Genomic DNA, 16,586 nt, shown 5'->3' with positions numbered 1-16,586 from the left:
CAGAACTGCCCGATGAAGAAACGAAGCCCACATCACAAGACTTCCTCCAACTACCGCCACGTACATCCTGGCACAATGCTGTCGTGGGATTAGCCTACCTCTAATCCCTATCACAAGACTTCCTCCAGCTACGACAAGACACACAGGAACTACAAAATATGCCCGGGGGCTGCTCTACTTCACAAACTACCATGTTCATGACCACGAAGGTTTCAACAGAATGTCCAATGGATGAAAACAAGCACTCCAGGACAGTATTTATAGACCAAAGGAGCGGCGCACATGGACTAGGAGTACCAACGAAATAAGCCTAACAAAGGATATAGTGAAAAGACAGGACTCAATAATGGATGACTCAGGCGAGAAGAAATAGTACTCGAAGACGGGCATATTCGAAAGAATATACCAGCACAGTACAACCCATGAACAAAAGGCATTTACACTCAACCACCACCATACAACTACATCTGACAACAGCAGACTATCAAAGAATACGCCAAGACCTCACATCCGAGTTCTTCCTGAACAAAACAACACGGATATACGCTCGGGGGCTCGGCCAGCATCATAGCTTAATCAACACTAAGCTAGGGAGCTCGGCCTTCATTTCAACTACTCCCGGAGGCTCGGAACCAAAGACAAAGGACCAATAATACAAGAAACTCAAGACTACAACGACGACGACACATCAAGACTCTTCATCCGACTTCTTTTCTAAAGAGAAGAACTCGGAGAAAGCACGGGGCTGCGGGATACATAGCCCCAGAATTTTTTGAAGACAAGAATCTGGACCCTCCAACTTTTGCAAGCAAAAGCAAGAGGCTCGGGGGCTACACTCAGTGAGTGCAATTTTTACAAAAAATTGCACCCACCTAAAAAGAACCTGGACATAAGCTCGGAGGCTGCATGCCGCGAAACTACTCGGATGATGGTTTAATCCAAGACTAAAGGACCGCTTCGGAAAGATGCCGCAAAACTACTCGGATGATGACATAATCCAAGTCTCAGGGACTACTTCAGAACACAAATTTTCAAACAACATAAAGGATCAAGACCCTCCAACTTTTTGTTCCAAATAGCAAGAGGCTCGAGGGCTACACTCAGTGAGTGCACTTTTTCTTCGAAAAAACGCACGTCACCAAAAGACTTCCTCAACGCAGACCACTTCAAGACATTACGACAAAAAGAACCCGGAACGAGCCATATTCGAGTTCTTTTTTATAAAACTTCAACGAACAATCAGAGCAACTTCAAGACAAGATCCTCCAGCTCCTTGTTCCAAATAGCAAGAGGCTCGGGGGCTACAACCAGATAGATGTACTTTTTCTTCAAAAAGCACTCACCACTCGAAGATTCCAAGAAGCGCTACAAGGTTTCACTCCAAAAAGCACTCGGATGACATTTTGTTCCTACTCAACAAGACTTGAAGGAGCAAAGCGAGACTTTCAGAGCTCAACCATGAAGTGCTCGGGGGCTTATCGATGCGGGACCCACAGGATACCCTGCAAGGGAGAGAGAAGATCTAGTCCAATTAGGATTCTTCCCATGTAATCTTAGTAGTAGAACTATTAAGTAATCCTACTAGAAAATCTCATTGTAAACCGACTAGGACTCTGGCCTCCTGGCTATATAAAGGAGGGCAGGGCTCCTGAGAGAAGAGGACGATAATTGTACAACACAACATATCACAATCAATCCAACGCAAAGGCTAACGCCGACTGGACGTAAGGTTATTACTCGATCTACGATCGCGGGCCTGAACTAGGATAAATCGACTGTCTCTTGCGTTAACCATCGAGTTCAGCATACGTCGAAGCCCGAACATACTATCCCGGGTACCCTCGTGGCAGGCTATCGGTGGTGAAACATCGACATTCTGGTTGAGTGTTTTCTAAGTTTGAAGCGCGTGCATTCCTTGAACAAGTAATAGCATCTTCAAGAGTTTTCTAAATCCCTTCCTAAATCCTTGGTTTTTAGCAAGATGAGAAAAAACTCCTCTCCAACAACTCCTAATTCATGCTCCTAATCTTTTAGAACTTGGAAAAAGTCACATGTTCCATGTAAAGTTACGCGCTTCGGAGTTGTGCATATCTTCTCTCTCCCGAGCGTGTTTGTCGGCCAATCTAAAGACGGAAGGGCGTGGAAAGAATAAAGAATAGAAAAGGGTTCCGGATGCAAATGTATAAGAGAGAAAGAATATATAAAAGTGGTTAGGATAATTTAGAAATAGTATAGGATTCCTAGTGACAGGACTCAGATAGTCCTAGAGCTCCGGAGCATCCCAAGGACACCAATGCACCTGAACATTTTATAATTGAGTTAGGTTGTGATATAGTGTACATCGAACAAGACACATGTATGATAGTAAAGAGAGCGTAACCTGGTGCTATGTCAGGACATCGAGACGGTCTGTGTACTCCCTGTGCTTGCATCTTGCATTCCCTCTAACTAACTCTGCTTGCGTCTAGATATACAGAGTTGTAGGCAATGTATCAAGCCCATTCTAATGCTGCATTGAATACAATAATGAATTAGCCATTAATAATTTCATCATATGTAACTGCCTCGAAGAATATAGTGAACCGAAGTACTTACAGGGAAACCAGTAACAAGGGGTCTCCCAACGGGCCATCGTTCCCAACACCAAACCTAAAGTAGGTAGGAGCAACCCCTAAGGTTCGCATACCCTGAGGTGCGACGGCAGACAACGCATAGCTGTCGATACGTCCATGCTAGGACTGCGCCGCTCCAGCTGTACGCCGCTATGTTATCCCACGGCTGGCGTAGTATGTCAAGAAAGATCCAGTTGATGGTGTTGCCCGAGGCATCTGGGAATAGGAAAGCACCAAGGAAGTGCCAGAGCCACACTCTAACGAACCTGTCGATCTGAGCCTCATCAGTCTGTGGGTCCAAGTAATCAAAGCGCTCTGTGATCCACGATGACGAAACACCGGAACTTTTCCTAAAATTCACCAAAGAAAATGAGACCTCCTAAATGTTGTTTTAGTTGTTCCGGTTGAGTGTTTTTTGAGTTTGAAGCGCGTGCATTCCTTGAACAAGTAAGGTGTGGTGTGAGTTTGTGTGCCTTTCGTATAAATATTTTACTTCCTTAATGTAATGATATATAGTTCTCTTGTGTACTCAAGAAAAAAAAATCTTGTCTTGATATTTGTGATATCCATCCCAATGGATTTTATGTGGTTTCTTAAACTTTAGCTTTTGTGCAAGATCTGTTCCTTGTATTTTTCTTCTCTCCTCCTTAATACTATTGCCAAATCAGCAAATTGTTCTATATGGCACCATATCAAATGGTATAGAAAATATCCTAGTCATAGCAACGTGACTACAGACTACCTAAGGTATGGGTGATTCTCATTAGAGCAAGTATAATAACAGGCTGTAAGCCAACTAAATGCTGAGGTGGAGAAGGGAGAGGAGGAGAGAGAGGAGAAGCGGACTGTAAGCTTACAGCCGGCTTGGGCACTAGAACCAAGAAAGTCTGTGAGAGAGACAAGTGGGCCATGTATTAACTGTAAAGAGCTAACTATTATATGAGTAGGCTGAGAGAAGGCTACAATAAACCTTACAGCCAGCAAGCCAGCTGTATTATTAGCCTTACTTAACTGATGTTTCTTTTCGAGAAATGTCCACGTTGAAAAGCAATACGGGACAAATCCATGGGTCACAGGTCTACTCTTGCAATAATGGCATCAAACTAAAGGTCTGTTTAGATGCGAAAATTTTTGGTTTTTGGCTACTGTAGCACTTTTGTTTGTATTTGGTAAAAATTGTTCAATTATGGACTATTTAGACTTAAAAGATTCGTCTCGTCAATTACAGGTAAACTGTGCAATTAGTTATTCTTTTTACCTACATTTAATGCTCTATATATGTACCGCAAGATTTAATGTGACGGGGAATTTTGAAAAATTTTGGATTTTGGATGAAATCTAAACAGGGCCTAAACTGCTCTTGGAAGTCTGAGGTGTCGGTAGCTGGAACAGGCACTGCTGATCGGTCCATGAAAAGAAACTCCACAAAGATGTGGACACGTGGACTTGACAAAATCACTCACTTTGTTCGCTAGTCGGTGCTGGTGCTGGTTTGGGCTAGCTGATGCTGGTTTTTTATGAGAGAAAAATACTGTTGACTGATTAAATAAGTCTAGCTAAAACCAACACGTGAACAGGATGACTGTATGGAAACAACTCAAAAAAGTTTAATGGAGAAGACACCTATAAACTAATCCACTATGCTAAAAATATCTAGACATGGTCAAAGAATAAATTTGAACAATATTTCTATTAAAATATGGAATATATCTATAAATCTAATAAATTATAAGATAATATAAGTACTCTATGAGACAAATTTTTAAACATCATTCTTAATGTTTGCGAACTAAATATTTTAAAAGTTATTGGCAACCAAACTTTCAAAAGCTTGACTGGACAAATCTGGAGTAGATATGTTATAATAACGCGGAGGTCTTTTAGTACACCTCTGTTATACAGTCCTTTCCTACCGAAGTACCGTAAGACTGTACTCGTTAATTTATGACTAAAACATTCGTAACTATTCCCGAAAGTGAAAAGTGCTACACGAAAGCCGCTCGCTCCCACGTCGCTCGCACGCCTAACCGGCGCTTCGCTCGCTCGCTCACCCGCCCGCCTGGCTACATCGCGTGCGCCACTCCCCTCACGAGATCCCTCTCCCCGAGCTTGCCCTCGCTGCCGCCTCCTCTTTCTCCGGTCGCACCCGCGCCGCGCTCGGCCACGCCGCCGCCTCCTGTCCCTCCCCGTCGCACCTGCGCTGTGCTCGCCCACGCCGCCGTGCCGCCTCCTCCTCTCCCTCCCCGTCACACCCGCGCCGTCGCGACGCGCCGACGCCGCCTCCAACTATCGGCTGCGCCTCGCCCATCGCCATGACGCCGCCTCCTCCGCAGTGATTTCCTGAGGACGTGGGCCTCGAGGGCGTCCACCGCACCAGCGTGGGCCTCCCTCCCTCTCCGCCGATTGGATCAAGCTGCGGCGACTCTCCCTTCGCGCTGCCGCCTCCCTCCTCTGCCCCGGACCAGGCAGAGATGTGACTGGGATCTGCGATGGAGGACAAGGCCATCGCGAACCAACCTCATCTCATCCTCGTGATGATCCCCCTCCGCTTCTGCAGACGACTTCATGGAGTACATCAATGGCGGAGATCTCTACTCCCTCCTCAGGAACCTCGGCTGCCTCGACGAGGACATGGCTAGGACATACATTGCTGAGCTTTGTTGCCGATGGGATTTAACTTTATCCTGTTCATAGTGACATCATTTTGCTGCAATGACTGAAAACATCAAGGATCCATTGCTTTCTTTCTGAATTGTACCCATTGCTTTCTTACAGCTTTCTCTATTCACACTGAGGATTTGTACCGCTGAACTCATGCCTCTCCTAGATTGCTTTTGTTCCCCAATGTTATACATTTTCTTAGGCTAGGCTTATCACTTACTTTCCTACATATAAAAATGTTTATTCATGGATCACTAGAATGTTCAATTTGATTGGAATAGAATATTTAAGTTTTTTTTTTTCTATAGAACATTGGGCAGCTCAATCTAGAATAGAACTATTTCATAGGCAAGTATCAGGTCAGTGCACATAATCTGTAACTTGCAAGCATTACAGATCAGTAGGCCACCAACTTTTACAGTGGTATTTAGCTTCTAAAATATTTATCCTTTCATTCATTAGTCGATATATACTTGTAGCGCGTTTTTATTTTGTCATGCCTTTATGTTTATACAATTCTCATTTGGTCATTTGGAACTTTCCTTAAAATTTTTCATCTGTTAGTGATTGAAGATATAGTCTGAGTCCTATATTTGAGGTAGTTATCTTTTAGCATATCCTTCACCTAATTCTTCCCATATGATGTTGAAGGATCTGAGTCATGTTTGGAAGACAACCCTCCTTCGCAAAATTCAATCACTGTAATGCAATGTTCTTTTTCTGGAAAAAACATGTCTGACCACAAATCTACAATACTGGAATATGCCTGAACTATGACATGCTGGTTTTAGGGGTTGCCTCTGGTTAACAACAATCCTCCAGTAGTATGATGGCAGCTCCCATTGGGTGCAGTGCATTTAGAGATATAACCAGCACTGGCAAGTTTCTTTTTTCTACTTTTTTATTAACCAGAAGTAGTTTCTTTTGGTTGCTATTTCCTTTAATTAATGCTGAGCCTTGGATTATATTCAGTATGATGCTACAACGTCTCATACCATGCACGCCTTTTTCCTTCTAAACTATAATTTTTAGTTTACAGTCAACAACAAGTAGAGATCAAGAATGCTTACCTGGGTGAGTTCAAATCATCCTAGGTGCCTGCAGAATGTTTGGATGCAGAGTTTCAGAACTCTGAACTTTCTTAGCTACTCTCGGACACCTTCCCCTTCAAGTTAAATAAACCATTTTATATTGAGCATTGACAAATGAGTACCATTAGAGTAGGTAGTAGGTAGGTAGACTGCATCGAAGATGATAGCAAAGTCTCTTTTGCTGAGGTTCAGCGGTGTTGCAGACATTATTCTTTATTGGCAAAGTCTGTTTGAAAGAGAGTTGGGTGGACTTAATCTTTCTTAGAGAGACTTTGAATTTGGTACATGTCTGATCGACAAATGAGGTGACATCTATATTTTGCACAATTGTAGTTATGAAGTCTATTATCAAAGCTGAATCACAATTTCTCTGAGAAAATGACTGATCCTTCAGTTTAGTGTATGTAACTGTTTAGGAAATCTGGGCTTTAAGCATAACTAGACATTTTCCTTTGTCTCGTTCTTGTATCCCTGGGCTTGAATTGATGCACTTGACCTTTGCAGGTACGCCGGTCAAAGGAATGCCCTGAAGCTAAAGATACCCACAAATGGGCATCCATCATGTTGCTCAGCGTGCTGGATCTGGATGGCAATGGGCAATGGGGATAGTGACCACCAGCCGGTGGTGTGTACTGCTTGGTATGCTGGATGGCCATGGGCATGGGAGTGGCGAGGCAATGGCGCCTTTGGATGCTAGGCCACAAGGGTGCCATGCTGAACTGCATGCATATATAGATGTGTGACGAGGACAGGGCATGCGCTGGATGTGTGCAACGATGAGGAGGCATTGAGGCAAGTCGATGTGCTATCATGACTTGGTGAACTTATCTGAAAATTGTCTTGAAGCAGAAGACAGCTTTGACTTTTGATGCAGTAGACACTAACACTGCTAGAAACCTAGAATGGTTTTTCAGATATTGTAATTTATTGATCATCATACTTTAGTAGCAGTAGCACTTACATGTGTTGTGTTTCGTTTCACCATATTTACATGAAGTCTACATTTGGAAAAAATAATAATAGGCAGCGCTTGATTCACCCTTTTTTGTAGAAGCACTTTTATGTGTTTTGTTTCTTTCACTCGAGGTCTGCGCGCAGTTGGCTTTGTAAAAAATTTGAATAGCGTGCATGTTCTGGTGCAGACAAGCTATGCATAGTCTTCTTACACCCCATGGAGTCTGATGTCCCTGCCAAGCGTGAAAATGGCTATGCAAGACAATTGACATGTTGATTAATATACAAGAGATTTTTTCGAGGACATCTTATCTGCATATGTTATGTTTATTTTCCTTTGCAAATGGATCTAGGTCAAATAAAAAATTTGATGGGATGGATTAATTAGAAATGAAATATAAACAATTTCTTTTTATTGATGATGATTTGACTTCTGCGTTAGACAGTGTATGCCATTATCGGTGTTTGTTTTGCCTGTAGCAACGCACGCACGATCCTAGTACTATTATTATATCACTAATTATGCCAAGCGGCTGAAACCAGGTAGCGATCCACGCGTTCGGTTTGGTCAAGCGAGAGAGGCTTAGCAAGGATATTATATGCCAGATCAGAAGAATTTCAACATAGTTCAACAAGTTTGGCTTGCCTGAAAGGATCCATTGGATACATCCCACCAGGTAAGATGAGCTTATTTCTAAGTAGTTTATTCTGTTTGTTCTTTATAGGATCGTAAAAAAGTGAATTATTCAAACTTTACTATATCTGCAAACATTCATGCAGAGTATGGCATGAGCAAAGAGATATCAACCAAGGGTGACGTTTATAGTTTTGGAGTGCTTCTGCTAGAAATGATAACAGGGTATCGTCCGACCGACGAGAAATTAAAGGATGGTATAAGCCTGCAAGATTTTGTCGGTCAATCATTTCCAAATAATATCTACGAGATTGTCAGTCCCGTCATGGTACAAGACAGCATCAATGCAGCCAAAGTGATGCAGAACTGCATCCTTCCATTGGTTAAAATAGGATTGTCCTGCTCCATGGCATCACCAAAAGAACGACCAGGAATGGATGAAGTTTGTAACAAGATCCTTACCGTCAAGCATATATTCTCAAAAATGCATTCTTCATCATAGCAATTAGCGTATATCAGTCATAGTGATGGCTGCAGAAATTGCTCACGTACTAGATGAAATCATGATGTTTAATCCTTGGCATTAATTTACCCAATGTTTGGCATTTGCAGTTGAGCAGTTCACATCTATTTTTTCCTGTATTTATCGTGTTGCGGATTTGAAGAATCTCAGTTCAAGCAAGCATTTCTATTTCCGATCAAATGATCAACTAAGTCCTGATAGGCTTAACTTGAAGAAACAGAGAGCATTTGTGATGCCCTATTTCAGGATTGATGTACTCTGAACAGTGAAAGCAGGGCAGTCCCAACCCAGACACTTCTTAGTAGACATGTTCATGGGCCATCTGACCGGCCAGAATTTTCGACCCGTGGCCAGACCCAAAGTGCAAAAACCAAACCCAAGAAATAGCCCAACCCGACTGGCCCGCCAGGGTGTCGGGTCAGGCTTGGGTGAAAGATTTGACCCAATCATTTTTTTCCAGCCCGACCCAAACCCGATATTTGATCGGGTCTACTTCTTAGTAGTTTTTATGACAATACCATGTCATGTAGACACCCGTTAAACAAACTACAGTATAACTGATAATACGCAATGTCTACTTGTGGCTATAAATAAACTGCTCCGATCACCTTTCTACAAGAGATTGTGGATTTTGCTCCAATAAGCCTTTGACATATCAATCTATATGGCACCATATTAAAGGGCATGCTTCCTACAATCCAGTCCCCTGAATTTTGGGTGACGTTCAGGCGACTGGAATCCGGCATCCTTAGAAAGGGACGGGCCCGAGGGTGGCCGCTGGACAGGCGGTGGTGGTGGGTTGGCCGGCGGCGAGCGAGGCGGAGGGGGAGCCGCCGAGGGGGCAGGGTAGGACAACCGAATGGCAAGTGCTAGTGGCAGGGGCGAGGGGTCGACGACGAGGTCGTGGGATTGGGATTAGGGGAGGGGGGTCGGCGCGGCGGCAATGGTTGGTGGGCAGTGCGATCGGCGGTGGTTAGTGGGCGGCGTGGCCGGCGGCTAGGGAGCCGCTGGCCAGGGCGGCAGTGGAGCCGTGGATGCTGGTGGTGGGTCGGGCTGGTGCAGTGGCGAGAAAAGGAAGATGAACAATGCACCATAATCTTTAGCCGTTAGATCATCATCGAATGGCTCATGTCCGTCGTCGCCTGAGAAAAAAGGGAAAAAAAAAGGCGCCTGATGAATAACTAATCCCATGGTATAGAAAATATCCTAGTCATAGCATTATAGCAACGTGTACCTAAGGTATGGGTGATTCTGATGAATTGATGTTTCTTTTCGAGTCTAGTAAAGCAGCGAGAAATGTCCACGCTGAAAAGCAATACGTGTCAAATCCATGGGTCACAGGTCTACTCTTGCAATTATGGCATCAGACTAAACTGCTCTTGGAAGATGTTGGTAGCTGGAACAGGCACGGCTGATGGGTCCATGAAAAGAAACTTCGCAAAGATGTGGACACGTGGACTTGAAAAAATCACTGTGTGTCAAGATTCAACAAGTTTAATGGAGAAGGCACCTATACTATGCTAAAAATATCCAGACATGGTCAAAGAATAACTTTGAACACTATTTCTATTAGAATATGGAATATATCTATAAATCTAATAAATTATAAGATACTATTAGTACTTTACAAGACAAATTTACACACATCATCCTTATGTTTCCGAACTAAAATTTTTAAATGTTATTAACAACCAATCTTTCAAAAGTTTGACTGGACAAAATCAATGTCCTCTAGTATCTGGAGTGAGCATATATATATTATGCCATGAGTTTCTTTGTGTTGACAGTTTCCACATTTTGACTACAATGAGGAGAAGACCAACAATCCAGATTCAATCATGCATGTCTGAACAAAGCAGTGGCCAAGAGATAGGATAATCAAGCGTTTCTTCTTGTCATGCTCTAGTGCAACAACTTAATGTTACTTTAGTTTGTCGTAGTGAATCCTCCATATTTGCCGGCCTGGCCTGCTACAAGTTCACACTTATGTCCTTATAGTGCTCTTCACAGGATTACATATAGTGTAGAGAGCTAATAAGAAGCATTTCTGCACTCCTAGTAAAGCAAAGGTGGCAAACACAGAAGATGGCAAGCAGCAACATGGTTCCTTCTCTACTCCATTCTAGCTTCTTCCTCGCATGCCTCCTTGCTCTTGCAACATCAAGGCACCCTGCTGAAGCTGTTTCCAGTGAAGGCACCACGATCCGGCTACATGCTGAGGCCCATGATGACCGCCTTGCTCTCCTGTGCTTCAAGTCCCAGCTCTCTGACACCACCGGAGCCTTGGCATCATGGAGCAGCAACACCTCCATCGACATCTGCAGCTGGTATGGTGTTACCTGTAATAACACGAGACAACCATATCGTGTCACTGAGCTGGACCTGGAGAGCTTGAAGCTCACAGGTATCATTTCTCCTTGCATTGCAAACCTGACTTTTCTTGAGAGGATACACCTTGCAGACAACCATCTCACTGGACAAATTCCACCTGAGCTGGGTGATTTACAAATGCTTCGTTACCTCAATCTCAGCTCCAATTCACTCAATGGAGACATACCCAGTCTATTAGGCAGTAGTCCTTCCATTGTGTACATCGATCTATCCAGCAATGGTCTCACAGGTCAGCTTCCTGAATCATTGGCTAGAAGTTCATCACTTCAAGTGCTTAAACTTGGGAAAAACAACTTTGATGGGGAAATCCCGCCTGTTCTTTTCAATTCCTCGTCACTAGTCCGTATAGATCTTCAACAAAACAATTTTACTGGACACATACCAACAGTTCCAAAGATTATGTCGACTCTGCAGTATCTCAATTTCATGTCAAACAGACTCTCAGGGACTGTACCACCCTCTCTAGCAAACATTTCTTCCCTACTGTACCTATACCTTGAAGGGAACAACTTGATTGGGGGCATCCCAGAGAGCTTAGGCCATATACCAGGCCTAAGAGCATTAACACTGACGACTAACAGGTTGTCAGGGCAAGTGCCCCTTTCCCTTTATAATACCTCAGCCCTGATTTATCTTGATCTTCGCCATAACTTACTCGTTGGAAGATTGCCTGATAACATTGGCAACTTGCTTCAAAACATTCAGACATTAATTTTGGAAGATAACAAATTCGAAGGGAAGATTCCAGCTTCACTTTCTAATTGCACAAGCCTACAAGTTCTAGATCTTGCTAACAACTCGTTCTCCAGAGCAATACCACCCTTAGGATCTTTGCAGAATTTGACGTACTTGGATTTCAGCCTTAACCACCTTGAAGATCCGGATTGGTCCTTCTTATCCTCCTTGAGTAATTGCACCCAGTTGACAAGTTTAGGCCTTATGTCAAATAACATCAGTGGGAAGTTGCCAAGCTCAATAGGTAGCCTGTCTTCCCAACTTGACACCCTCTGGCTAAGCTTGAACCGGATATCTGGAACCATACCACAAGAGATAGGGTACCTAAAAGGACTCACAGTTCTTATGATGCACGATAACCAGTTTGTTGGAAGCATACCTTCAGTTATTGGAACAATGAGTAATTTGTCAGTCTTAAGTTTATCAGGAAACAGACTCTCTGGTCCCATTCCAGATTCACTAGGAAATCTTGAACAGCTGACCGAGCTGTATATGAGAGAGAACGATCTGAATGGAAGCATACCTAAAAGTTTAGGAAATTGCAAGAATTTACAGCTGCTAAACTTTTCCCACAACTCACTGGATGGAAGTATACCAACCGAGCTATTAAAAATTGATTCACTTTCTGAAGGTCTGGATTTGTCACACAACAAACTTAGTGGGGTCATACCACAAGAAATTGGTGTGCTAATCAATCTTGGTGTTCTTAATATCTCCAATAACCGCCTCTCTGGCCAAATTCCTTCCGCATTTGGTCAGTGTATTGTGTTGGAGTCCCTTCGTCTGGAGGACAATCTTCTTGAAGGAAGCATTCCACAATCTTTCAAGAACTTGAAAGGCATTAGAGAGATAGATCTTTCTCGAAACAACCTTTCTGGAGAAATACCACAGATACTGACATCACTCAATGCTTTACAGTACTTAAACTTATCCTTCAATGATTTCAGTGGAGGAGTACCATCTACCGGTGTCTTTGCAAATGCCAGTAAAGTGTCTGTCCAAGGAAACAAGAGGTTATGTGTTGGGGCACCTATGCTAGGTCTGCCTCTTTGCTCTGATAATTCCAAAATAACTTCCAAATCCTTACTACTGAAGATACTGATCCCACTATGTGCTGTCTCTGCAATATTGCTGTCTTGTTTCTTCGTTGTCCTTTTAAAGCGAAGAAGAGCACAACCATCTGCACAGGATTTCAGAGAACAAGGAAAGGTATCATATGAAGACATTGTTAAAGCCACAAACTGGTTCTCCTCTACCAACTTGGTTGGCTCAGGATCATTTGGGACAGTGTATAAGGGCACAATGGCATTTGATACAAACCCAATTGCAATCAAGGTGTTCAACCTCAATTTCCATGGAGCATCAAGAAGTTTTTCTGCAGAGTGTGAAGCTCTGAGAAGCATACGTCATCGAAATCTTGTCAAAATCATTACTTCATGCTCCACTATAGATCCTTCTGGGGCAGAGTTCAAAGCCCTCATATTTCAATATATGCCCAATGGGAGCCTAGACATGTGGCTACATCCAAAGGCTTACGGATACAATAATATCAAAGTTTTAACTTTGGCTCAAAGAATAAGCATTGCCCAGCATGTAGCATTTGCTCTTGATTATCTTCATAATCAATGTGTGTGTCCATTGGTGCACTGTGACTTGAAGCCACAGAATGTTCTATTGGACCATGACATGATTGCTCATGTCGGTGACTTTGGGCTCGCAAGATTTTTGTGCAATGATCCCTCTTGTGCAACTAATAGTTCTACCAGCTTGTCCGGACTTAAAGGATCAATTGGATATATTGCACCAGGTGATGCAAGTTGTTATGGTTTTATTCATCTTTGAAGATAGTACTGAACTAGTGAACTCTTACTATGGAAATGAAAATTACTCATGTTCAAATGTTAAATTAATCTGCAGAGTATGGCATGGGTAGTGAGATCTCTACTGAGGGAGACGTTTACAGCTTTGGAGTGCTTCTCTTGGAAATGTTCACGGGGAAGCAACCTATTGATGAGGCATTCAGGAATGGCACGAACCTTCATAACTTTGTGAACTCAGCATTTCCGGATAGGATTGAAGAGATCTTGGATCCTAACATAATGCACGAGATAGCTGAAAATAAAAATCAAGCAGTCCTAATCATGAATAGCTGCATCATTCCTCTGATGAAGCTAGGCCTTTCATGCTCCATGGAATTTCCAAAAGATCGACTAGGAATGGGGCATGTGACAGATGAAATCCATGCAATCAATAATTCCATTTCAAACATAAATGTTTTGGGGTGAAAAGTGAGCTTCCAGTTTAGAGATTACCATTTCATTACTACAATTAAGTACAATCCTTCTTTTCTGTGTATGATGGATGTAATTGTGAGTTGATTAGGACCGACCTGAAGGGGAAAAAAATTGTTCCTTTGATTGTTCCCGGTCTGTCCCAACCAAATAGATCTCGCTTTCAAGAAAGAAACCAAGTAGATCTGGATTATTTAACAAAACCCATCACATTTGATAGTGGTAGACTTCCTTTTATACTCTTAGAGGGATTATACAGTGGCAACCTTCAAGGCCCTAGGCCCTTGGTATTCCGATACATGCCAAATGGTTAAGTGGATTTGTGGCTACATCCAATGGCCCACTATCGTAGTCAAAGAGGCACTACGAAGTCAAAGAATCAATATAGCCTTTGCATGTAGCATCTGCTTTGGATTGTCTTCATAACTCACACTGTGACTTGAAGCCAAACAATATTCTTTTGGACAAGAGCGTGACTGTGTCATGGTCGGCAAGACCTATACTAGGAGAAGGCAACGGAACAAGGCAACAGGCTAGTTAAAGTAACGAGGGGCAATAGGCCCAGCTGTTATAGATCAAGGCTCTTGGGCCAAGCCCATTAGCAATTGTAACCCCCCTTATATATATGAGGGAGACAATGAGAAGGCAAGCAAGTTTAGGGTTAATCCCTTCTATCTCCTCTCCCTCTCTTCTCTATCTGCCGCCGCCTCTTCTCCTCTCTCTATCTGCCGCCGCCGCTCCTCCCTGCTCTCCTGCGCCACTCCCCTCTGCCGCACAGCCAGCTCCAACCGCTAGCTGCGCCACCCTGGCCAGCCGCTGCCGGCCAGCCTGCCGCCTAGCCAGCCGCCGCCGCCGCTAGGCAGCCACACGGCTGCCCTAACTGGCCGCCCAGCCTGCTGATCGGCCCCAGCCGATCCCGTCAGTCGCCGAGGTGATCAAGCGCCTGACAACTGGTATCGGAGCCACGTTGTGAACAACTCCATGGAGGACATTCGCGACGTCACCGATCGTTGGGCAAAGATGTTCAAAAAAAATTTTACCACCAACCAGGAGGAAGAACAGAAGTACGTGCCACCATCCGAACGAGCACTACTCCCAACCCCCTCCATAGAACACATCAAGCTCCCTCCCCCAGAGCCAATCACGCCGGTTCAGCCAGTTTCCCTGGAGATACTGACCGATCAACAGAACAACAAGGATATGTAGAAGGGCGAACACCACCAGATCCGACGACCGCTAAATTCCCACAAATTGTCGTTCCCTGAATATAATGGAACAGAGGAGCCGTCCCAGTGGCTGTACAAATGCAACAAATTTTTTGTCGCCCAAAATACCAAAGAGGAAGAATAGATGCACCTAGCGGCATTCCATCTACATGGGGACGCCCTCACCTGGTTCATCAGATGGGAGCAGGAAATTGGCCACCCAAGTTGGCCCCAATTTTCTGAAGCAATTGACAGACGCTTCAGGCCACCACTCCACCACAATCATCTAGGGGACCTCACCAACACCCGTCAGACAGGAGCACTGGACAATTATACAAATCAGTTCCTCCTGACGTTAACCAAGGTAACAGGCCTCTCAATTGCTCAACAAGGAATGCTATACACTGCAGGATTAGCATCAACATTGGAAATAGACATCCAACTTCAACGACCCCCCGACTTGGAAATAGCAATTGCACTGGCTCGCAAATTTAAGACTTCCAGCACCCTACAGAAGTCCGACCAGCACCATCAGGACGAGCTGGACATCCAAATTTCACTGAGTGCAGTTACGGGAATCACCACGAGCCAGACAATGCAGGTACAACTTTCCATCAACGGCCACGACTTCCTAGCACTGTTGGACTCCGGCTCTACCCACAATTTCATAGACTCTGTCAAGGGCCTTATGATCTAGGGTAGGCGGCCCTCGACTACGGAGTTCGTAATCTCCGGCCGTGATCTTCCGATGCGGAGGTTATTCCCCTCACTGCCGATCGGGCTTGAGAGCGAGAGGTAGGAGAGCAGGTAATTGATCTTGCTTGATTCAATCTTTCGGTTTACAGGGAATATATAGCCATCGGCCCTAACCAACGGAGGAAACAAACTCCTCAATTCAAGGAACTAATCAAAGATAGCAAATAATATCTTAACAACTAAAAATAGCTTTCCAACTTCAGCCACTTGCGCTGATCGCTTCATCCTCGGTTGCATGCACCGTGCTCGCGACCACCGCGCGTTCTGCGTCCATGCATGCGCCCGCACGTTCTGCTGCCCGGCGCATGTCTCTGGCTCGGCGTCTCCTGGTGTAGGTCTTCCCCCACATGACATCTCCCCCCCCCCCCTCGAGACTCAGCTCGTCCTCGAGCTGAAGGGCAGGGTACTTGGCACGGAGAACGTCGATGTCCTCCCAAGTTGCCGAAGCCGGAGACTCGCCCTTCCACTGAACAAGGGCCTGGCGCACGCCTCGCGCCAAGCGAAACCGAACAGCACGTTCCGGTTCCGGGGCGATGGCGCCGTGATGGAGAGGAGGCAGCGCCGGTGGTGCACCTGGTGGCGGCCCGTGGAACATCTTGAGCAGGCCAATGTGGAACACGTCATGGAGACGAGCGCCGGCCGGTAGCTCCAGGCGGACGGCCACATCGTTGATGAGCTCGGTGACGCGGTACGGCCCATAGAAGCGGGGCTTCAGCTTGCCCGTGCCGGACTG

The 16,586-nt window shown here is 44.6% G+C and overlaps 2 protein-coding genes and 1 long non-coding RNA gene across 3 annotated transcripts; all 3 read left to right on the top strand.

Annotated features, from left to right (window-relative positions):
* The first annotated feature begins 4,678 nt into the window (after positions 1–4,678).
* On the top strand, positions 4,679–8,538 carry LOC136527955 (uncharacterized). Its single transcript, XR_010776954.1, has 3 exons — positions 4,679–7,156; positions 7,862–7,995; positions 8,099–8,538. It is a non-coding gene; the product is annotated as an uncharacterized lncRNA (long non-coding RNA).
* Positions 8,539–10,443: 1,905 nt separating this feature from the next.
* Positions 10,444–14,156, top strand: LOC136529840 (receptor kinase-like protein Xa21). Its single transcript, XM_066522896.1, has 2 exons — positions 10,444–13,408; positions 13,519–14,156. Exons 1-2 carry the CDS (start codon positions 10,561–10,563, stop codon positions 13,884–13,886), a joined length of 3,216 nt encoding a protein of 1,071 aa, XP_066378993.1. The 5' UTR covers positions 10,444–10,560; the 3' UTR covers positions 13,887–14,156.
* Positions 14,157–15,242: 1,086 nt separating this feature from the next.
* Positions 15,243–15,794, top strand: LOC136526228 (uncharacterized). The gene has a single exon (XM_066518968.1). It carries the CDS (start codon positions 15,243–15,245, stop codon positions 15,792–15,794), a length of 552 nt encoding a protein of 183 aa, XP_066375065.1.
* The last annotated feature ends 792 nt before the right edge of the window (positions 15,795–16,586 follow it).

The sequence above is a fragment of the Miscanthus floridulus genome, chromosome 19, assembly GCF_019320115.1.
Source record: "Miscanthus floridulus cultivar M001 chromosome 19, ASM1932011v1, whole genome shotgun sequence".
Taxonomy (NCBI): Eukaryota; Viridiplantae; Streptophyta; class Magnoliopsida; order Poales; family Poaceae; genus Miscanthus; species Miscanthus floridulus.
Note: the sequence above shows the minus strand (reverse complement) of the source record. Positions and strands in the feature narration are given on the sequence as shown.